General features: G+C 49.7%; 1 protein-coding gene across 18 annotated transcripts in view; it reads left to right on the top strand.

Moving 5' to 3' along the window:
• Positions 1–23362, top strand: part of LOC146075814 (uncharacterized) — a 122893-nt gene that overhangs the window by 41977 nt on the left and 57554 nt on the right. For 4 of the 18 annotated variants that reach the window (XM_083185445.1, XM_083185449.1, XM_083185446.1 and 1 more), the window contains exon 9: positions 9494–9553. In XM_083185445.1, coding sequence (XP_083041571.1) covers positions 9494–9553 — 60 coding nt within the window. Of the gene's footprint in view, positions 1–9493; positions 9554–11511; positions 11572–16857; positions 16918–19490; positions 19551–21527; positions 21588–23362 lie in introns of all 18 variants that reach the window. The other 14 variants (XM_083185432.1, XM_083185436.1, XM_083185441.1 and 11 more) reach the window with 8 other exon arrangements.

Genomic DNA, 23362 nt, shown 5'->3' on the forward strand with positions numbered 1-23362 from the left:
CAAAATGACTAGGGGTCCCCCGTATTTTAAGAACCAGCCCCAGGCTCAACCAGCCAACAGGGTAATGCTACAGCCGGGGGGAGACCTGTGGAAGGAAATCCTACACCACCCAGGTCCTCCATGGAAGTTCTTCAGTCTTGATCCGCCGTAGTCCAGGGCTTCTTCCAGGTTCTTCAAGCTGCCGGCGACTCCGGCATCTCCCCGCAGCGGACTGAGAGGTGCAGAGATGTTTCATCTTCCGCGCCTCTCATCAGAATGATTCTATTGGCTGCTCAGCGGCCAATCAGAAGCGCACTAACCATGAAAGAAAAGTTTGTGAGTTATCATTCATAGTCTCTGACAAATGGCCAGAAAATCACAAATTCTTCTATGGTATGTAAACTTATGAGCACAACTGTATTTCCACAGCTAGAGGGGCTGGGGGCATGGTTAGAAACTCGCAGAGCCTCTGCGCCATGCCCCCTCAGCGGAAAAACGGGGGCATGGCCTTGCAAAATTACATGATTGTAGGCGACTCCCCCAAATTCCAGGCACGTGATTTTGCACGTGTAAATGTCCCTCTTTCACTATTGAGAAAGTTGGGAGGTATGCACATGTCGCTGAAGGTACTATATTCTTGCACCTGGAAATGTATTTAGTGGGGTGCCGCTGGATTTAAATTGTTCACTATTTGGTGCAATTTCCCCATCAACATACAAGCTGCAATCAGTGTTTGTAACTGCTGAATCACCTTCCAGTTTGATTAGCCACCTGAGAGTTCTCCTGTGTGAGTAGTCCCCATAGGCGAATCTAGAATTATGGTAATGGGTGGTCCCAGATCTAGACATAATAGTAGGGGGACCTTTGCGCGGCGTAGCCGCGCGCCAAGAAGGGGGCGTGGTCTCATGGGAAGGAGGCATGGCATCACAAAATGGGGTGTGGTATTACACTTTAGACCAGGCATGTCCAACGTTGGCCCTCCAGATGTTTTGAAACTACAAATCCCAGCATGCTTTGCAATAGTTTTAGCATTCTCTAATAGCAAAACTGTGGCAAAGCATGCTGGGATGTGTAGTTTCACAACATCTGGAGGGCCAACGTTGGACATGCCTGCTTTAGACCATGGGTCCTCAAACTGCGGCCCTCCAGATGTTGTGAAACTACAAATCCCAGCATGCCTTGCCACAGTTTTAACACTCCCTTATAGCAAAACTGTGGCAAGACATGCTGGGATTTGTAGTTTCACAACATCTAAAGGGCCGCAGTTTGAGGACCCATGCTTTAGACCATACACAGTAATGCCCATTACACATTTTAGTAAACTCCGTAATACCAATTACACATAAAGCAACACGCCGTAATGCCAATTACACATAAGGCCACACATCATAATGCCCATTACACATTGTGCCACACACTTAATGATGCCCATTACATACTATATAACAAACCGTAATGCCCATTAAATATTTGCCACAAGTGCTGCTTACCTAGGGGGTTCTTGCTTGATGGCACCATAGTAACCATTACACATGATGGCGCACACCATAGTACCCATTACACATGATGCCGCACACCATAGTACCCATTACACATGATGCCGCACACATAATGTCCCTTACACATAATGCTGCACACATAATGCCCCTTACACATGATGCTGCACACATAATGCCCCTTTCACATGATGCTGCACACATAATGCCCCTTACACATGATTCTGCACACCGTAATGCCCCTTACACATGATTCTGCACACCGTAATGCCCCTTACACATTAAGCCACATATTATGCATAATGCCCCCACATACCGCCACTTGTAGCGTCCCTTAAGCAATGCCCCCAAAAGTGCCACTTTATATGAGCCTTCACTGCTGCTGCAGGGAGAGATGGTGCAGCTGATTCTATGGGGAGAGGAGCAGAGCGCAGCGCAGAGCACACTCCCACTCCCCTCCTGGTGTCCCCTCTAGCCGAGTGGACATTTGAAATATTGAGCGCGCTGTTGTTGTGCGTGACGTCGGGGGAGCACGCTGGGCTCCGGCACCACATGATTAAAGATTGTGTGGGGGGCGGGCAGAGGTGAAAGCGGGGAGAAGGATTGGAGCAGAAGCTGCAGGGGTGACAGTAATTGACAGCTGGGCAGAGAGCAGGGGGCTGTCCGGCTGTATTCAGAGCACTGCAGGTCACGGCTGTTTGAAATAATACCCCTTTCACAACAGAAAATGCAGGGATTTACCCGGGAATAGGGTCCCAGGATCATGCAGGGACATTCCCAGGCTGACCCCTTATACACCAGCCTAGTCCCTGCATTTTCTGGTGTGAGGGGGAGAGACAACCACCCCCCTCTCCCTACCCCCCTTTAACCAACCAGCTATATCTTCGGAACCAACTGACCCATTTACATGAGACCAGTATCATATTGAAGAACTTTTGAGTTAGCTTAGAATGATTTTGGTCCCGTGAAACTGGGCTGTTTGGTTCCAGAGAAATCTGCCCTCAAAGAACATAAACAGTCATGAAATTACATGTAAGAAATAAAAAAAAACAAAAAACTGTTTAGCCTCAATATCCCTGAAACCAATTAACCCATATGGATCCAGCCTGGTATCAGATTGAAGGCCCAGCGATTTGGGTTCGACTGAGATCAACCTCGAGCTTCAGTGATGCCAAAGGGGGAACTGGCAATGGGTGGTCCTGTGCACCCCCGGACCACCCCCTAGATTCGCCTATGGTAGTCCCTATAATCTGAATTTCAGCAGTGTTATCCCTGACCAACTGGTGTCCCAGCACAGCTTTGTTCTTTGAATAATCTAAAGCCCCGTACACACGGGGGAGATATATTGCTCAGCAATATATTGCTGAGCAATATAATGCCCAGTGTCTCCTTTTCATCAGCGACCAGAGATGGTCGCTGATGAAAAGGAACCTCTGCTGACGGTGCCGCAGAGGTAATTAGCTGGTCGCAGGAGCAAGCTCTTGCAACCAGCGATTGGAGAGGGGCTGAAAACGGGAGCGCGCACCCGGCGATTTAAATCGCCGGGGCACACTCCCAATCACTGGCAATATGGTCGCCAGCGACCATATTTCCAGCGATTTCAGCCCCCATCGCCCCCGTGTGTACACAGCATAAGGTGTATCAACTTCCATTCTGATACACAGACTGAACACCAGAGTTCACTTCAAAATCCAGACATGGGCATTTTCATGTTGATTACATGACCTGTGTGACCAGTTATCAGCCAATCCAGACCAGACAGCTGTTCAGCTGATTTTAGCAGCCAATCTTTAAATGCCAACAGGTATAAAAGGGTCAGTCAATAAAGTCTAAAGCTGCCAGTGCAATGATGTCCACAGCCTAGCTGCATGCATTCAGTGAGCGAAGAGATTTGCTTGGTATTTTAAAACATAAATGTTATGATTTACTAAAAAAGAAGGGAATCCCATCAACCTTTTATTATATACTTCGGTTTCGGTTCCTGTCTTAGGTGAAATATCAAAGCGTTAAAAATAAGGACGTACACAACAAATAAACATGTAACAAGTGTGCTCAAAGAGATGGCGATAGTGTTGGTAGATTTAAAATTGTTGGCAGGTTAGCTGTCATATGTCTATAGTTATTGTCATGTCAATTTCACTGCCTGATAAGCTGTGTACACACGGTACACAGAAAAAAAAAATAGACCAAGTTCTGACAGGCAAATTTGACAGAACCATGCACAGATCATTGAGACTTGTGCATGGTTCTTAAAAAAATAAAGTGTAAATTAAAAAAAGAAAAATGGCATGGGAATGGGATCCCCCCCTCCAGAGCTTAATAATTGAGCCAGACCTGTTCCAACAATACAGGGAACAAAAAGTGTAGGGGTACCTTGTATTTCTAAAACCAGCCCTGGACTTTTGGACTGGTCCTGGTTCCAAATATACTGGGGGTCCCCTGTATTTTGGAACCAGCATCGGGCTTCAAGAGTCTGTTGTCATGCCACAGCTGGGGGACACTTTTTAGATAAGGTCCCTAGGCCGTACAATGCGCAATCATAACATTGCCCTCCTGTGAATGCCCTCTACAGTCTTTCTGTTTTCTATCCTGCAACCAAGATCTTATCCAATCAACCATTTTAGGCGGGTATTCAATCCCCGCTGTTATTTCCAATGGGGGAAATAGCGGCGGGCACCTATTCAATGCTGTCTTTCCTGACAGCATTGAAGAGGCATCCTGTCAGAACGGACCCGACTTTAAAAGCTGTCGGGCCCATTTTGCAGACAATGGCTGTGTATTGTCTAGATCACAGCCATTTTCATGGACAAACCTCCTTTACGCATATCGCAGGAGGGACATTCAATCTCGTCTGCTGATAAACAGGTGGGTGGCGAAAATGGGCCAGAGTCACAACTGGTGGGACGTACTCACAGTTATGACCCGTGATTGAATACCCCCCTTAGTAGCTAATCCCAAATTTAATTAGAAGTCTGCAATGTGGGACAGAGTCAAAAGCCTTACTAAATTCTAGATAAACTATATCTATGGTCCCCACTTTATCTATTACTTTACTTGCCCAGTCAAAATGTCAATCAGGTTTGTTTGAAATGATCTCCCCTGAGTAAATGCATGCTGTTTGGGATCCTGTAAATTGCTATATGTGAGATAATCTACAACTCTTTTATTTCAAGAGTGTTTCCATGAATTTCCCTACCACTGATGTGAGGCTCACTGGTTGGTAGTTGTTTGTGTCTTCCTTGCTTTCACTTTTGTGCAGTGCTACACCATTCACTCTTTTCCAGTCCTCTTTAATTATTCCTATATTTAGTGACTAGTTAAGTCATGAGCATCATCACTAAATGTTAGTCCAATCCTACAGAAATTTGGAATGACAATTGTTTTTTTTTTTGGGGGGGGGGGGGGGGGGGTGGATGGATATGGTGTACCTCAAACAAGTTGCAATTTAATAGACAGAACTCCACTTTGTAAACATTTTTTGGTAGTACCCTCCAACAAAAATCACTCACACCTGACTGTGCTAAATACTTTTGCAGAGTACGCCCTGGAGAGTGGGCATCTCAAGTACCCAATAAATAGTTTTGGGCGCAAGATTTAGTTTTTTTGTCTCCTCCCAGTCTCGATCCACCAAAGGGTGCGGATTGATTCGGGAGCACTTTACAGCAATTTTCAGCGAATTCGGCCTTGTGAAGGGTGCAAGTTAGGCTTAATTAGAGTGCCGTTTTCAGCGTTAAAATGGAACCCTTTGGATCAACCCCTTAGCATTAACGCAATCCTCCCCCACTCTAATGATACATTGGTATGAGCAGTGGTGAACCTATAAAAATTTGCTCCCCAAAGCCAAAAAAGTTTCCTGCGCCCCCCCCCCCCCCCCCCCCAATAGCATTCTGGTAAAACAAACAGGGCTGTTTCTTGACAATATGGCTCCCAGTTTTAACATTAAACATGTGCCCCACCAATAGACATTAAAAAAATAGAGAATGCGCACATTTCAAAAAAGTATTTGTGTTCTTGCTTCAAGGGTTAATGCCCTTTACAAAAATGCCACACACTGAAATGCTCATTAACAATATGCCACCCATCATAATGTCCCTTAAACATTATGCCACAAACCATAATGTCCATTACACATTATGCCACACATCGCAATGACCATTACACAATATGTGATTCACCGTAATGCCCATTAACCAATATGCCACACACTGCAATGCCCATTACACAAAATGCCATATACCACAATGCCCAATACATATGCCACACACTGCAATGCCCATTACACAATACGCCACATTACACAAATACCTACATGCTCATTTCCATGGGTTGCCTGCTTGATGCCAGGGGTTGCAGGCTCTTTGCCAGGTGGGATTACCCCTCCCCCTCACCGCGGCGGTGAGATAGCCAGGCAGTGCGGTGCACTTTACTGTCTGCTTACCTTCTGTCGGCTTAAGTAGGCTTTCCTGCGTGTGGCCTGAGGTTGTTGACCAGGTTTGTAAATCAATTACTGAGGAACAGGATCACCATAGCTATCTGAAGATCCCTGCCGGTGACCTGTACAGACTGGCAGCTGGCCGGCCGCATTGCTATGAGGAGGGTTGGAGGAAGCAAGCAGTACACGGAGAGGAGGAGAATAGAGAGCAGAGCTGGGGATGTGTGCACAGCCTGGAGTGTTCTGTGTTATCTGCGTGCTGTAGTTAGGTCTGAATTAGTGTGCAAGCAGCGCACAGTGCAGTGGAAACATTGACCTCCAGAGCTTGTTTGCCACTGCTATTACGTTGGCCGCAAATGCCAGCAGTGCTTATTGGGTCTTGCCAGCTTTAGCCACTAGACCACCAGAAATAGGTGGCCCAGGACACTAGCTTATGGTGTGGCCCAGGGGGCACATGTCACCCTGCCCCTGGCTCAGCCCGCCACTGGAGAGAGCCTGCATTTTCCTCTCTACTAGAGCAGCCTCCATGCCTCCTTATCCCTGCAGCCTGCGTGCTCAGCCAGTCACTGAGCCGCAGGCTGCTATGTCAAACACGATTGGACAACTGAGCCATCGCTCTGCTGTCCTCTCCTTCTATATGGCACCGGCGGCTGTCAATTTCAGCAGGGAACCCGGAGCAGAGCAGCGCAATGATACACTGCCTGTCCCTAACAGGCGCCGGTGCCTGCCACAGACCCCGCTGGCGCTGCTCCTCCAAGCCGCGGCGGGGTCTGCCGGGTGGTGGCTACACCAATGGGTATGAGGTAGAAGTGCCACTGTCAAATTGAGGCATTTCTTTTTTATGCCGTACCAGATCTCTCACATTGGTACACAATAACTCTGCATAAGGCTGTTTTTTTTTCGTGGCACTAGCAGTAGGACAACCACGTGGCATTTGATATGACAACCTGTTCACTCTATTTGCATCTCTTCAGTACAAAGCTATTTGTAATAAAAAGCCAAGAGAAATGAGGACCTAAACTTACTGTAGGACACACGTTTGACAAATTGTATTGTAGACATTTGTTAAGATATTGTAAACCCTTTTGTCCTTGTGGAGTTGACCTACAAGATCAACATACAGGCCCTTATTCTAGTTGAATTGGACGGATGCGTATTTCGGACAGGAACCGAGTGTTCTTAGCCCCGCCTACCGTACGGATCACTCACACCGGCCGAATGCGGTAAGACACCGATCGAACGGACCGCGAGTGGATGTTTCATGTGAACACCTCCCCCATCTGTGGGAACCTCCCCTATTCTCCGATGGTCGCCGACCATTGAATGTTGGACCGAGCGGTCCAGACCACTCAGACATTTCTCCAAATGAAAGCAGGGATATGGGCCGGCAGCTGGCATTCCGGCTATGTCATATGTCCGCCCCCCACACATGCGTCACGGCCGCATTACCATACGTACACCCAGCATTTTCATGGGAACGCCCATGAAACGCGGGGCGTACGCATATAGTAATGAGCCCAAACAGCCCTTCACACCCCTCTCCACCCCCTGCTCGGATGGTTCCGTACAATCATTTTCTGCACGGAACTCAAGCCGTGTTCGTATGTGTGAGGCGTTCGCACATGTGCAGATACGCCTCCGCATATGCACAAACACCAACAATCGGCCGTCCGTCCGCATTCGGAGCCATCCGACTCAATCAGAATAAGGGCCACAGTACATTGCAGGAACCCAACTTTCATATCCCTTTCATATTCTCTAACTTTTACAGTAGTTTAATTATGGGTATACCTTGACTCATGCCATTGTGTAAGATATTCTAACATTTTGTTAACAAAGAGAAACTGGTTTGTGTCTTGATAAAATGATACGTAGAGAACTGTACAGTAGCTTGTCTGTGAATGAGCTGCCATTGTGTGCCAGCATTACTATGCTGACTGGATGAGGATGATTGGTCCTGGGGGTACTGTAAACAAATAAGCTGGGCTTTGGATGTATTCAGATTTTATTTTTCATGTGTCTGTGTGTGTGTTTATTTTACTATTTTTAATACTGTGGAACTACAAGTGCCAGCGGGCCCTTTAATGCCCTGCATGCTGGGACTTGTGGTTCTCCAAGTCCCAGCTTGCGGGGGAGGATTGCTGGGCCTCATAGTTCCACAGTATTAAACAATAGTTAATTTTTTCTTTTACACTGAATCAGCCCGAAGACCACCGCTCCAGGGTCACTGGGGACAGCACCAGGCTTCAGCCTGGTTAGGTAAGTCCTGGAGGGGGATGGAACCCTTTATTGAGGGGGTCCCCACTCCCCCGGGACCCCTGGCCAGGCTGACTGGTCAGTAAGGTTAAAGTTTTGGCTGCGGGAACTTATCTAATAAGTGTCCCCCGGCTGTGACATTACCCTGCTGGCTGGTTTGGCCTGGGGCTGGTTCTTAACTCATTCAGTACTGAATCCCGGCGGTCGGGATTCCGGCGTTCAGAATCCCGACGCCGGAATCCCGACAGCTGAAATGCCGACAAGGGGGGGACGTGGATCACCCCCCCTTGCGGGCTCGCTGCGCTCGCCACGCAGCGGGCCCGGTGCCTCGCTACGCTCGGCACACTAATTTATTCTCCCTCCAGGGGTGTCGTGGACACCCACGGAGGGAGAATGTGTCGGGATTTCGGCGGTCGGGATTCCGGCGTCGGGATTCTGAACGCCGGGATCCCGACCGCCGGGATTTTAACTGCATCCCTTCTTAACATACGGGGGACCCCTACTCATTTTGTCCCCTATATTTTGGGAACCATGGAGTCTGGGGCTGGTTGTAAAAATCTGGGAACCCCTATTTGCCAGGTTTCCTGATTTTTTATTACCAGCCATGGCTCTTTCTGCCTGTTTTTTTCCGCCATTTTTTAAATGTATTTATTTATTTTTCTATTTTATTTTTACACTGAAGCCTGCACGGATTTGACTGATCCGTGCAGGCTAAAGCCAAATACAACAGGAAAATAAAGTGTACAGACGGCGCCGGCCTTATGCTTGCTGGCGAATCGCCAGCAGCATGCTGCTGGCGATCCGCCAGCAACACGGCGCGCCATCTGACTGAGACGCGCGTGCGTCCCCCACGCACGCGCGTCTCAGTATCCGGGCGGCCGGCCGGCGAGGCGGACGCAATACTGTCCGCCTCCCGCTCGAGGGGGGCTGGGGGGACCCGAGGAGGCTGTGGGGGGGTGCGGGCGCCCGGTGTGGGCACCGGGCGACCGCCGGAAGGGGACGGCAGCACCGTCGGAAGGGGACGCGCGCGCACCTCGTGCGCGCGCGTCCCCTTCCGACACACAGATGGCGCGGGAGCAGGGAATGGCGATGGCGTCGCCATCGCCATCCCCTGCAAAGATGAGCCCGGCCCCATCTGTATTTTCCTGCCATATTTGGCTGGCCATTCGCGGTCGTTTCATGCCAATTGGCATAGTAAGTGCCAAAAATAAGAATACACCAAAAAAATCGTATTTTCGTATGCAAATACGATTTTATTTCATGAATTTATCTTAGTAAATTCCCCCCATTATCTAATGTCAATTAATGTAAACCTAATTTTCTTCAACAGCCAAAACTACTACAAGCAAGCCAACTTCGTTAGCAACGGCATCCAGCACTACAACTACAGGTATGCCTGAAACAACAGAGACCATATTTCACCCAAACACATAAAACCTACACATAATACAGAATACCTTATATCTGATATTACTTCTGCGTATACCACTGACTCCACTCTATCTGGCAAGGGGATACAGACGATTGGTCGACACAATGATGGTCGCCAAGCACTGGGTTGACACCAGTTGGTCAACATGCACATAGGTCGACATGTTTTTAGGTCAACATGGTTTTAGGTCGACAGGTCTTTAGGTTGACAAATGCATTAGTTCGACATGGGTTAGTTCAACATGGTTTAAGTCGACATATGCGTTAGGTTGAAATGGGTTAGGTCGACAGTCAAAAGGTCAACATGGGGTTTTTGACTGTTTTTTGAGCCGACATGTGCCAACAGGCGGTATTTAATACCCTACCATCCACTAGGGCGTGGAGGGAGAATACAATAGTATGTCGAGCATAGAGGCATCGTGCATAAAGACTTTCTCGGCTCCTGATAGAATCATTCGGAGGAGAGGTGCGGAAGATGAAACATCTCTGCGTCTCTCCTCAGTCCGTCTCGGGTACCGGCCGGAACAGTCCGGTCTTTGTTATTTTCTGAAGACCAGGACTACGTCGGACAGAAGCGGACAGATCGTCACCGGATGAGCTTGGTGAGTTTGATTTTCTTCCACAGGTACCCCTATCGATTTCTTCGGATCCTGGACCCCGGACTCTGCAGCCCTGGAGCCCCGGACCAGCCCCGGACCCTGGAACCAAGGCCCCGGACCCTGGAGCCCCGGACCCTGGAGCACCGGACCTGGACCATGGAGGCCCGGCCCCAGGAGCACCTGACCCAGGGACCTACCGATGTGCTCAAGATAGGTAAGTATCTGTATGTGTGGGCTTTGGATGCATTAAAGTTTTATTTTTCATGTGTGTGTGTGTGTGTGTGTGTGTGTGTGTGTGTGTTTATTTTACTATTTTTAAGACCTGTGGAACTACAAGTGCCAGCGGGCCCTTTAATGCCCTGCATGCTGGAACTTGTGGTTCTCCAAGGGAACTTGCTGGGCCTCATAGTTCCACAGTATTAAACAATAGTTAATTCTTTCTTTTACACTAAATCAACATGGTGACCACCACTCCAGGGTCACCAGGGGACAGCACCAGACTTCAGCCTGGTTAGGTAAGTCCTGGAGGGGGGACCCCTTTATTGGGGGGTCCCCACTCCCCCGAGACCCCTGGCCAGACTGACTGGTCAGTAGGTTTAATGTTTTGGCCATGGGATCTAATCTAATAAGTGTCCCCCGGCTGTGACATTACCCTGCTGGCTGGTTTGGCCTGGGGCTGGTTCTTAAAATACGGGGGACCCCTACTCATTTTGTCCACCGTATTTTGGGAACCAGTCCCAGCCATGGAGCCTGGGGCTGGTTGGAAAAAAATCGGGGAACCCCTATTTGCCGGGTTTCCTGATTTTTTATTACCAGCCCCGGCTCATTCTGCCTGGTGCTGGTTACGGCCGAGGGGGGGACCCCATGCCGTTTATATTTTTTTATTTTTCTATTTTTTTTAACACTGAAGCCTGCACGGATCTGACTGAACCATGCAGGCTAAAGCAAAATACGACAGGAAAATAAAGTGTATTTTCCTGCCGTATTTGGCTGGCCATTCTCGGTCGTTTCACGCCAATTAGCGGCCGTATTTGCAATATGGCCGCTTAGTAAATCAGGAACCACCATTCTTTTGAATGGTGATTTCCGTCATATTCAATCGATGGTGTAATCATTCGTATTTGTAAATACAAATACGAATGTCCCATCAATACGAATACGAAAATTCGGATTTTTGGCATAGTAAATGCCAAAAATACGAATACGCCAAAAAAATCGTATTTTCGTATGCAAATACGATTTTATTTCACAAATTTATCTTAGTAAATATCCCCCATTATCTAGTGTTAATTAATGCAAACTTAATTTTCTTCAACAGCCCCAACTACTACAAGCAAGCCAACTTCGTTAGCAACGGCATCCAGCACTACAACTACAGGTATGCCTGAAACAACAGAGACCATATTTCACCCATAAACCTACCATCGGCAATCTTTATGCCCCACACTTTAATAAACGTATCTAAACTTATCTAATCTTAACACTAAAATAACGAAACAGGCACAAGTGCTGGCATTTCAATACGACTGTCAAATTTATTGATTGACAGCTATTTATATTGATCTACAAAAGAGGGTGGCGGCCCTAAAGAACGGTCATAGAGAAAAGAAGGATAAGATGACATCACACCGTTCACAGATCGTTGGTGTTCAACTCTCCCAACGCAACCCACACGTGCGGATGGTGTAGCCCATCCCCTGTCCAAGGAGCATGGGCTAGTGACGTATCACTGTCGGGAGAGCGCACCCCACTATACTCATACTACTTCCATTTGAACAAGGACTGTTCTTTACCGCCACAAGCCAGGCCTTAGGCCACAGCAACGCCACCCTAACAACGCACAGCACTTCTAACTAAAACAACTAAACAAATCGTCCAGAAAGATGGTGATTCCTTCTGGACTCAAATGGACACCGTCCGGCCTATACAGGGAACCCCGCTTATAGATGATGGAGTCATGCCTGATGACCCCTCCCCCATTCGCCAACAGGTACCGCTGCACCGCAGCATTAACCTTTCTCCGTGCGCCATCCAAGCGGGGCCCTGACCTAGCATTCCTCCAGACCCGCCTGGGAATCATTGAGGACCAGACTAACCGGCAGCAAGGGAGCGTCTGCGCCACAATGTGCAGGTCTCTGATAATAATAGACCTCAGTTCCAAGGCAGTACACCGGCCTAGATCATTGCCGCCTAGGTGCAATGGGCCTTCTGCTATCTGGAGCCACAGGGGAAGCGCGCCGCCAGCCTCTCAAGGCCCGAGACACAAGAAAAGACCGGCCGGGGTCCGATCTCCCATACAGAGATGAGAAGAACGACACACCGGCCAACAGCCGTCTCACAGTTGACACTGAATGCCCTCCGGAGTACAAACTCCATACAAATGCTAACATGACATCACTCGGGGCCTTACCTGTTTGGGAGGCGGACAGTCTGAATTGTTCCCATTCAAGCCAGCCAGCTTAGTAACAATGCAGCGTCCTTTTAGCAATAGCCCACATGGCTAGTTCCTCCATGCCGGCCTGATGACCTGCCAAACATAAGGAGGACAGGGCTCACCAACCAAGTCCGCCCCCCGGAGCCACCTCTGATACGTACAATACGCCTCTTCGCCTATTCCCCCTCGATAATCCTTTTCGTCTTGCGCCGTATGGTAAAGAAGCTGTAATATTTCCCGTCCCTTATCCTATCCCTGACGCTGCACAGGAGGCCTCTAAGCACTGCCGTATTTTCGCAGTGGACCACTTCCCCCCTGGGATACAGCGGGGAGCCAGAGTCGCCACTGGAAGACTTGAGCACCTGTGGTGTCTCCTAGAGCGCCTGCATCTGGACCTATGTCCCCCCTCTTCCCCGGAGGTCACAGAGTCAGACCTCGAGGAAGAAGAGGTACGGGAGTACCTGCGCCTGCGTTTCTTGCGTGTTTTTTCAGACCCACCTGGAACAGCTCCTACTGGTGCAGCACCTGCGGATCCGGAAGGACCGGCCACCTCCACCGGCATGGCCGCAGGACCAGGGATCACCGGGGTTTGCTGCGGTGGCATCGCCTGGACAGCATCGACAGCTGGAGCATTACTTGAAGACGGCAGACTCAGAGCCGCCAGGACGTGGGATGAGGCACCCCGTACAGCGGGGGCCCCAGAAGATGGGACCACAGAAACCTGGTCCCATATCCTCGCCCCAGAGCCTTGTGGCGACGGTTGACCCACCAGCTGCTGCACAACAGCCATATCAATACTGGTGCCTGCCTGCTGAGAGGCCGCAGGGGGTAGTCCAATGCCCCCAGCCGGGGTAACGGCCGCCTGCGCGTCTGGGTTGGGCCTGGCGCGCTGCAGGAGTAGTCGGGCCCTGCTAAGCCATCTCCTCCTGGCCCTATGCAGGGGAGACATAGGGGACCCTACAGATGACCGCTGGGGAGTTGAGGGCAACAGGCCCCTCCCCCTACCATGCTCCTGTAATGCCGGAGCAGATGCAGGCATCATGAGCGCTGGCTGCGCTGTGGCCAGCCTAATGGCCAGAATGGGGATAGCAGAGGAAGCAGGGTGGACACCCAGCCGGCCTGTGGCCCCGACCACGGGTGCCTGTGGGGTGACACCCCATGTGGGCACCCGGCGGCCATCTTGGCTTGCCAGGGTCGCGCTCCGTGTGCCGCCCCCCCTTAGGCCTGCACTGCGTCTGCCGGAGCCCCGTTGGTGTGGGCACGCCGGGGGTGCTGCTACTACCCCCAGCGGAAGCGCTCGCCGCGCTAGTGGGTCACGGCCTAGTAGCGCGGGTGGCCGCGTCAACTGCAGATGACGCGTCACCGTCAGCAACCCGCCGCCGCGAGCCCACTCTCCCCGCCGTCCTCCCGCCCTGCCCCGCCCGGCAATCACCGCGGCAGGCGGGGACGGAGCAGCGGGAGAGCCCGGCTGTAGGAAGTGGGCTGGGGGGTGGGAGACTCTGCGTGGGCGCGGCATGGCTAGGCCGTACAGCAGCAGGTGGGCTCTCTGGGAACAAAGCTGACAGCACCCAAGGAGGAGGAAGGAAGAAGGAGAGCGAGAAAGGAAAGATAAGGTACAGAATTAACGAAAGAGCTGTGAATAATTAGCGATAAAGGGGTTTTGCAGGAGGGTGCCAGAAACCAACCTTCTCCTTGGGAAAACCGGCCAGAGAGGCAGATCAACTGACTTCCTGGCTATTCTTATCTATAGGAAGTGGAACTCCTATCCAGCTCCCTAATTGGCTAATACTTTATCATCATAGCCCCTAGCAAAAACACACAACCTAAAGTGCAGGCAGCTCAGATTCCTTCAGTAGTTTATGTCACCTCAAGCTTAATCAGCCTTCGGTTTTCTAACACATAAAACCTACACATAATACAGAATACCTTATATCTGATATTACTTCTGAGTATACCACTGACTCCACTATATCTGGCAAGGGGATACAGACGATTGGTCGACACAATGATGGTCGCTAAGCACTGGGTTGACACCAGTTGATCGACATGCACATAGGTCGACATGTTTTTAGGTAAACATGGTTTTAGGTCGACAGGTTTTTAGGGCGACAAATGCATTAGGTCGACTTGGGTTAGGTCGACAGTCAAAAGGTCAACATGGGGTTTTTGACTGTTTTTTGAGCCGACATGTGCCAACAGGCGGTATTTAATACCCTACCATCCACTAGGGCGTGGAGGGAGAATAAAATAGTATGGCGAGAGTAGAGAGGCATCGTGCATAAATATTTTCACGGCTCCTGATTGGCTGCTAGGCGGCCAATAGAATCATTCGGAGGAGAGGCGCGGAAGATGAAACATCTCTGCGTCTCTCCTCAGTCCGTCTCGGGTACTGGCCGGAACAGTCCAGTCTTTGTTATTTTCTGAAGACCAGGACTACGTCGGACAGAAGCGGACAGATCTTCGCCGGATGAGCTTGGTGAGTTGGATTTTCTTCCACAGGTACCCCCAGGGCCGGCGCCACCACTAGGCACCTCACCCCCAGCATATAGCTGTCGTCGTCCCTGCAGTGCTGGAGCGGGCAGGGGTGTCCGTGCCGCGGGGGTACCTGCGGCACTGTCACTGTATAAAGCTGCTGGCGACAGCGGGGTCCCTGCAGTGAATAGAGAATAACTAGCGCTATGCGCGCGACGGCGTGGGAAGAGCTTCTGGGTTTGAAACCACTTGCCGCGCGCTGATTGGCTGAGATTCAGCCAATCAGCGTGCGGCAAGTGTTTTCAAAATCAGAAGCGATTCCCGCGCCGTCGCGCGCATAGCGCTAGTTATTCTCTATTCACTGCAGGGACACCACCGCCGCCAGCAGCTTTATACAGTGACAGCGCCGCAGGTACCCCCGCGGCACGGACACCCCTGCGCGCTCCAGCACTGCAGGGACGCCGACAGTGTCCACCACAGGTACCACCCCCCCCCCCCCCAGGCACCGGGGCGCTCCCACCCCGACTCGCCTGGGGCGCTCCGGTGCCTTGCACCGGCCCTGGGTACCCCTATGGATTTCTTCGGATCCTGGACCCCGGACTCGGCAGCCCTTGGAACCAAGGCCCCGGACCTGGACCATGGAGGCCCGGACCCAGGAGCACCTGACCCAGGGACCTACCGACGGGCTCAAGATAGGTAAGTATCAGTATGTGTGAGCTTTGGATGCATTAAAGTTTTATTTTTCATGTGTGTGTATGTGTGTTTATTTTACTAGTTTTAAGACCTGTGGAACTACAAGTGCCAGCGAGCCCTTTAATGCCCCGCAGGGTGTGACTTGTGGTTCTCCAAGGCTTGCTGGGCCTCATATTTCCACATTATTAAACAATAGTTAATTCTTTCTTTTACACTGAATCCGCAGTGACCACCGCTCCAGGGTCACTGGGGAAAGCACCAGGCTTCAGCCTGGTTAGGTATGTCCTGGAGGGGGGGGACCCCTTTATTGGGGGGGGGGTCCCCCACTCCCCTGGGACCCCTGGCCAGGCTGACTGGTCAGTAGGGTTAATGTTTTGGCCGCGGAATCTAATCTAATAAGTGTCCCCCGTCTGTGACATTACCCTGCTGGCTGGTTTGGCCTGGGGCTGGTTCTTAAAATACGGGGGACCAATAGTTATTTTGACCCCCGTATTTTGGGAACCAGTCCCGGCCATGGAGCCTGGGGCTGGTTGTAAAAAAATCGGGGAACCCCTATTTGCCGGGTTTCCTGATTTTTTATTACCAGCGTCGGCTCTTTCTGCCTGGTGCTGGTTACGGCTGGGGGGGACACCACGCCGTTTTTTTTATTTATTTATTTTTCTATTTTTTTAACACTGAAGCCTGCACGGATCTGACTGAACCGTGCAGGCTAAAGCAAATACGACAGGAAAATACTGTAAAGTGTATTTTCCTGCCGTATTTGGCCGGCCATTTGCGGTCGTTTCACGCTAATTAGCGGCCGTATTAGTAAAATCAGGAACCGATTTCCGTCAAATTCAATCGATGGTGTAATCATTCGTATTTGTAAATACAAATACGAACGTCCCATCAATACGAATACGAAAATTCGTATTTTTGGCATAGTACAGTAAATGCCAAAAATACGAATATGCCCAAAAAAATCGTATTTACGTATGCAAATACGATTTTATTTCACGAATTTATCGTAGTAAATTTCCCCCATTATCTAGTGTTAATTAATGCAAACCTAATTTTCTTCAACAGCCACAACTACTACAAGCAAGCCAACTTCGTTAGCAACGGCATCCAGCACTACAACTACAGGTATGCCTGAAACAACAGAGACCATATTTCACCCAAACACATAAAACCTACACATAATACAGAATACCTTATATCTGATATTACTTCTGCGTATACCACTGACTCCACTATATCTGGCAAGGGGATACAGACGATTGGTCGACACAATGATGGTCGCCAAGCACTGGGTTGACACCAGTTGATCGACATACACATAGGTCGACATGTTTTTAGGTAAACATGGTTTTAGGTCGACAGGTCTTTAGGCCGACAAATGCATTAGGTCGACATGGGTTAGGTCGACATTGTTTTAAGTCGACATATCCATTAGGTCGACATGGGTTAGATCGACAATTAAAAGGTCAACATGGGGTTTTTGACTGTTTTTTGAGCCGACATGTGCCGACAGGTAGTATTTAATACCCTACCATCCACTAGGGCGTGGAGGGAGAATAAAATAGTATGTCGAGCGTAGAGAGGCACCATGCATAAAGATTTTCTCAGCTGCTGATTGGCCACTAGGCGGCCAATAGAATCCTTCGGAGGAGAGGCGCGGAAGATGAAACATCTCTGCGTCTCTCCTCAGTCCGTCTCGAGTACTGGCCGGAACAATACGGTCTTTGTTATTTTCTGAAGACTAGGACTACGTCGGACAGAAGAGGACAGATCTTCGCCGGATGAGCTTGGTGAGTTGGATTTTCTTCCACAGGTACAGTACCCCTATGGATTTCTTCGGATCCTGGACCCCGGACTCTGCAGCCCCGGAACCTGGAACCAAGGCCCCGGACTCTTCAGCCCCGGAACCAGGAACCAAGGCTCCGGACCTTGGACCCTGGAGCCCCGGACCCTGGAGCACCGAACCTAGACCATGGAGGCCCGGACCCAGGAGCACCGCACCCAGGTACCTACCGATGGGTTCAAGATAGGTAAGTATCAGTATGTGTGGGCTTTGAATGTATTAAAGTTTTATTTTTCATGTGTGTGGGGTTTTTGTCTGTTTTTTGAGCCGACATGTGCCGACAGGCAGTATTTAATACCCTACCATCCACTAGGGCGTGGAGGGAGAATAAAATTGTGTGCCGAGCGTAAAGAGGCACCATGCATAAAGATTTTCTCAGCTCCTGATTGGCCGCTAGGCGGCCAATAGAATCATTCGGAGGAGAGGCACGGAAGATGAAACTTCTCTGCGTCTTTCCTCAGTCCGTCTCGGGTACAGGCCGGAACAGTCCGGTCTTTGTTATTTTCTGAAGACCAGGACTACGTCGGACTGGAGAGGACAGATCTTCGCCAGATGAGCTTGGTGAGTTGGATTTTCTTCCACAGGTACCCCTATGGATTTCTTTGGATCCTGGACCCCGGACTCTGCAGCCCTGGAGCCAGGAACCAAGACCATGGAGCCCCGGACCCTGGAGCACCGGATTCCGGACTCCGGACCAGGACCATGGAGGCCCGGACCCAGGAGCACTGGACCCAGGGACCTACCGACGGGCTCAAGATAGGTAAGTATCAGTATGTGTGGGCTTTGGATGTATTAAAGTTTTATTTTTCAGGTGTGTGTTTATTTTACTATTTTTAATACTGTGGAACTACAAGTGCCAGCGGGCCCTTTAATGCCCCGCATGCTGGGACTTGTGGTTCTCCAAGTCCCAGCTTGCGGGGGAGGCTTGCTGGGCCTCATAGTTCCACAGTATTAAACAATAGTTCATTTTTTCATTTACACTGAATCAGTCCGGTGACCACCGCTCCAGGGTCACCGGGGACAGCACCAGGCTTCAGCCTGGTTAGGTAAATCCTGGAGGGGGGGACCCCTTTATTGGGGGGTCCCCACTCCCCCGGGACCCCTGGCCAGGCTGACTGGTCAGTAGGGTTATTGTTTTGGTGGTGGGAACTTATCTAATAGGTGTCCTCCGGCTGTAACATTACCCTGCTGGCTGGTTTGGCCTGGGGCTGGTTCTTAAAATACGGGGTACCCCTACTCATTTTGTCCCCCGTATTTTGGGAACCAGCTCCGGCCATGGAGCCTGGGGCTGGTTGTAAAAAATCGGGGAACCCAAATTTGTCAGGTTTCCTGATTTTTTATTACCAGCCACGGCTCTTTCTGGCTGGCTCTGGTTACGGCTGTGGGGGGGACACCACGCCGTTTTTTTAAATTTATTTATTTTTCTATTTTTTTTTAACACTGAAGCCTGCACGGATCTGACTGAACCATGCAGGCTAAAGCAAAATACGACAGGAAAATAAAGTGTATTTTCCTGCCGTATTTGACTGGCCATTCTCGTTCGTTTCACGCCAATTAGCGGCCGTATTTGCAATATGGCCGCTTCGTAAATCAGGAACCACCATTCTTTTGAATGGTGATTTCTGTCGTATTCAATCGATGGTGTAATCATTCGTACTTGTAAATACAAATACTAATGTCCCATCAATACGAATACGAAAATTCGTATTTTTGACATAATAAGTGACAAAAATACGAATACGCCCAAAAAAATCGTATTTTCCTATGCAAATACGATTTTATTTCATGAATTTATCTTAGTGAATTTCCCCCATTATCTAGTGTCAATTAATGTAAACCTAATTTTCTTCAACAGCCCCAACTACTACAAGCAAGCCAACTTCGTTAGCAACGGCATCCAGCACTACAACTACAGGTATGCCTGAAACAACAGAGACCATATTTCACCCAAACACATAAAACCTACACATAATACAGAATACCTTATATCTGATATTACTTATGCGTATACCACTGACTCCACTATATCTGGCAAGGGGATACAGACGATTGGTCGACACAATGATGGTCGCCAAGCACTGGGTTGACACCAGTTGATCGACATGCACATAGGTCGACATGTTTTTAGGTCAACATGGTCTCAGGTCGACAGGTCTTTAGGTCGACAAATGCATTAGGTCGACATGGGTTAGGTCGACATTGTTTTAGGTCGACATATGCATTAGGTTGACATGGGTTAGGTCGACAGATAAAAGGTCAACATGTGGTTTTTGACTGTTTTTAGAGCCAACATGTGCCGACAGGCGGTATTTCATGCCCTACCATCTACTAGGGCGTGGAGGGAGAATAAAATAGTATGCCGAGCGTAGAGAGGCACCGTGCATAAAGATTTTCTCGGCCCCTGATTGGCCGCTAGGCGGTCAATAGAATCATTTGGAGGAGAGGCGCGGAAGATGAAACATCTCTGCGTCTCTCCTCAGTCCGTCTCGGGTACCGGCCGGAACAGTCCGGTCTTTGTTATTTTCTGAAGACCAGGACTACGTCGGACAGAAGAGGACAGATCTTCGCCAGATGAGCTTGGTGAGTTGGATTTTCTTCCACAGGTACCCCTATGGATCCTGGACCCCGGACTCTGCAGCCCTGGAGCCCCGGACCAGCCCCGGACCCTGGAACCAAGGCTCCGGACTCTTCAGCCCCGGACCCAGGAACCAAGGCCTTGGACCCTGGAGCCCTGGATCCTGGAGCCCCGGACACTGGAGCACCGGACCTGGACCATGGAGGCCCGTACCCAGGAGCACCGGACCCAGGTACCTACTGACAGGCTCAAGATAGGTAAGTATCAGTATGTGTGGGCTTTGGATGTATGAAAGTTTTATTTTTCATGTGTCTGTGTGTGTTTATTTTACTATTTTTAATACTGTGGAACTACAAGTGCCAGCGGGCCCTTTAATGCCCCGCATGCTGGGACTTGTGGTTCTCCAAGTCCCAGCTTGCGGGGGAGGCTTGCTGGGCCTCATAGTTCCACAGTATTAAACAATAGTTAATTATTTCATTTACACTGAATCAGTCCGGTGACCACCGCTCCAGGGTCACCGGGGACAGCACCAGGCTTCAGTCTGGTCAGGTAAGTCCTGGATGGGGGGACCCCTTTATTGGGGGGTCCCCGGGACCCCTTTAACGTTTTGGTTGCGGGAACTTATCTAATAAGTGTCCCCCGGCTGTGACATTACCCTGCTGGCTGGTTTGGCCTGGGGCTGATTCTTAAAATACGGGGGACCCCGACTCATTTTGTCCCCCATATTTTGGGAACCAGCTCCGGCCATGGTGCCTGGGGCTGGTTGTAAAAAATCGGGGAACCCCTATTTGCTGGGTTTCCTGATTTTTTATTACCAGCCACGGCTCTCTCTGCCTGGCGCTGGTTACGGCTGTGGGGGGGACCCCATGCTGTTTTTTTAATTTATTTAATTTTCTATTTTTTCTAACACTGAAGCCTGCACGGATCTGACTGATCCATGCAGGCTCAAGCCAAATACGACAGGAAAATAAAGTGTATTTTCCTGCCGTATTTGGCCGGCCATTCGCAGTCGTTTCACGCCAATTAGCGGCCGTATTTGCAATATGGCCGCTTAGTAAATCAGGAGCCACCGTTCTTTTGAATGGTGATTACTGTCGTATTCAATCGATGGCATAATCATTCATATTTGTAAATACAAATACGAATGTCCCATCAATACGAAAATTCATATTTTTGGCATAGTAAGTGCCAAAAAATACGAATACGCCAAAAAAATTGTATTTTCGTATGCACATGCGATTTTATTTCACGAATTTATCTTAGTAAATTTCCCCATTATCTAGTGTCAATTAATGCAAACCTAATTTTCTTCAACAGCCCCAACTACTACAAGCAAGCCAACTTCGTTAGCCACAGCATCCAGCACTACAACTACAGGTATGCCTGAAACAACAGAGACCATATTTCACCCAAACACATAAAACCTACACATAATACAGAATACCTTATATCTGATATTACTTCTGAGTATACCACTGAAACCACTATATCTGGCAAGGGGATACAGAAGATTGGTCAACACAATGATGGTCGCCAAGCACTGGGTTGACACTAGTTGATCGACATGCACATAGGTCGACATGTTTTTAGACCAACATGGTTTTAGGTCGACAGGTCTTTAGGCCGACAAATGCATTAGGTCGACATGGGTTAGGTCGACATTGTTTTAAGTCGACTTATCCATTAGGTCGATATGGGTTAGATCGACAATTAAAAGGTCAACATGGGGTTTTTGACTGTTTTTTGAGCCGACATGTGCCGACAGGCAGTATTTAATACCCTACCATCCACTAGGGCGTGGAGGGAGAATAAAATAGTAAGTCGAGCGTAGAGAGGCACCATGCATAAAGATTTTCTCAGCTGCTGATTGGCCACTAGGCGGCCAAGAGAATCATTCGGAGGAGAGGCGCGGAATATGAAACATCTCTGCGTCTCTCCTCAGTCCGTCTCGAGTACCGGCCGGAATAGTCCGGTCTTTGTTATTTTCTGAAGACTAGGACTACGTCGGACAGAAGAGGACAGATCTTCGCCGGATGAGCTTGGTGAGTTGGATTTTCTTCCACAGGTACCCCTATGGATTTCTTCGGATCCTGGACCCCGGACTCTGCAGCCCCGGACCCAGGAACCAAGGTTACGGACCTTGGACCCTGGAGCCCCGGACCCTGGAGCCCCGGATCCTGGAGCACCGAACCTGGACCATGGAGGTCCGGACCAAGGAGAACCGCACCCAGGTACCTACCGACTTGTTCAAGATAGGTATGTATCAGTATGTGTGGGCTTTGGATGTATTAAAGTTTTATTTTTCATGTGTGTGGGGTTTTTGTCTGTTTTTTGAGCCGACATGTGCCAACAGGCAGTATTTAATACCCTACCATCCACTAGGGCGTGGAGGGAGAATAAAATTGTGTGCCGAGCGTAGAGAGGCACCATGCATAAAGATTTTCTCGGGTCCTGATTGGCCGCTAGGCGGCCAATAGAATCATTCGGAGGAGAGGCGCGGAAGATGAAACATCTCTGCGTCTCTCCACAGTCCGTCTCGGGTACCGGCCGGAACAGTCCGGTCTTTGTTATTTTCTGAAGACCAGGACTACGTCGGACAGAAGAGGACAGATCTTCGCCGGATGAGCTCGGTGAGTTGGATGTTCTTCCACAGGTACCCCTATGGATTTTTTCGGATCCTGGACCCCGGACTCTGCAGCCCTGGAGCCCCTGACCCTGGAACCAAGGCACTGGAGCCTGGAGCATCGGACCACGGACCTGGACCATGGAGGCCTGGACCCAGGAGCACCGGACCCAGGGACCTACCGACTGGGCTGAAGATAGGTAAGTATCAGTATGTGTGGGCTTTGATGCATTACATTTTTATTTTCATGTGTGTGTGAGTGTGTGTGTTTATTTTACTATTTTTAAGACCTGTGGAACTACAAGTGCCAGCGGGCCCATTAATGCCCTGCATGCTGGGACTTGTGGTTCTCCAAGGCTTGCTGGGCCTCATAGTCCCACAGTATTAAACAATAGTTAATTTTTTCTTTTACACTGAATCAGCCCGGTGACCACCGCTCCAGGGTCACTGGGGACAGCACCAGGCTTCAGCCTGGTTAGGTAAGGCCTGGAGGGAGGAGACCCCTTTATTGGGGCGTCCCCACTCCCCC

Source organism: Crinia signifera, chromosome 4, assembly GCF_055691185.1.
Source record: "Crinia signifera chromosome 4, ASM5569118v1, whole genome shotgun sequence".
NCBI classification, from domain to species: Eukaryota; Metazoa; Chordata; class Amphibia; order Anura; family Myobatrachidae; genus Crinia; species Crinia signifera.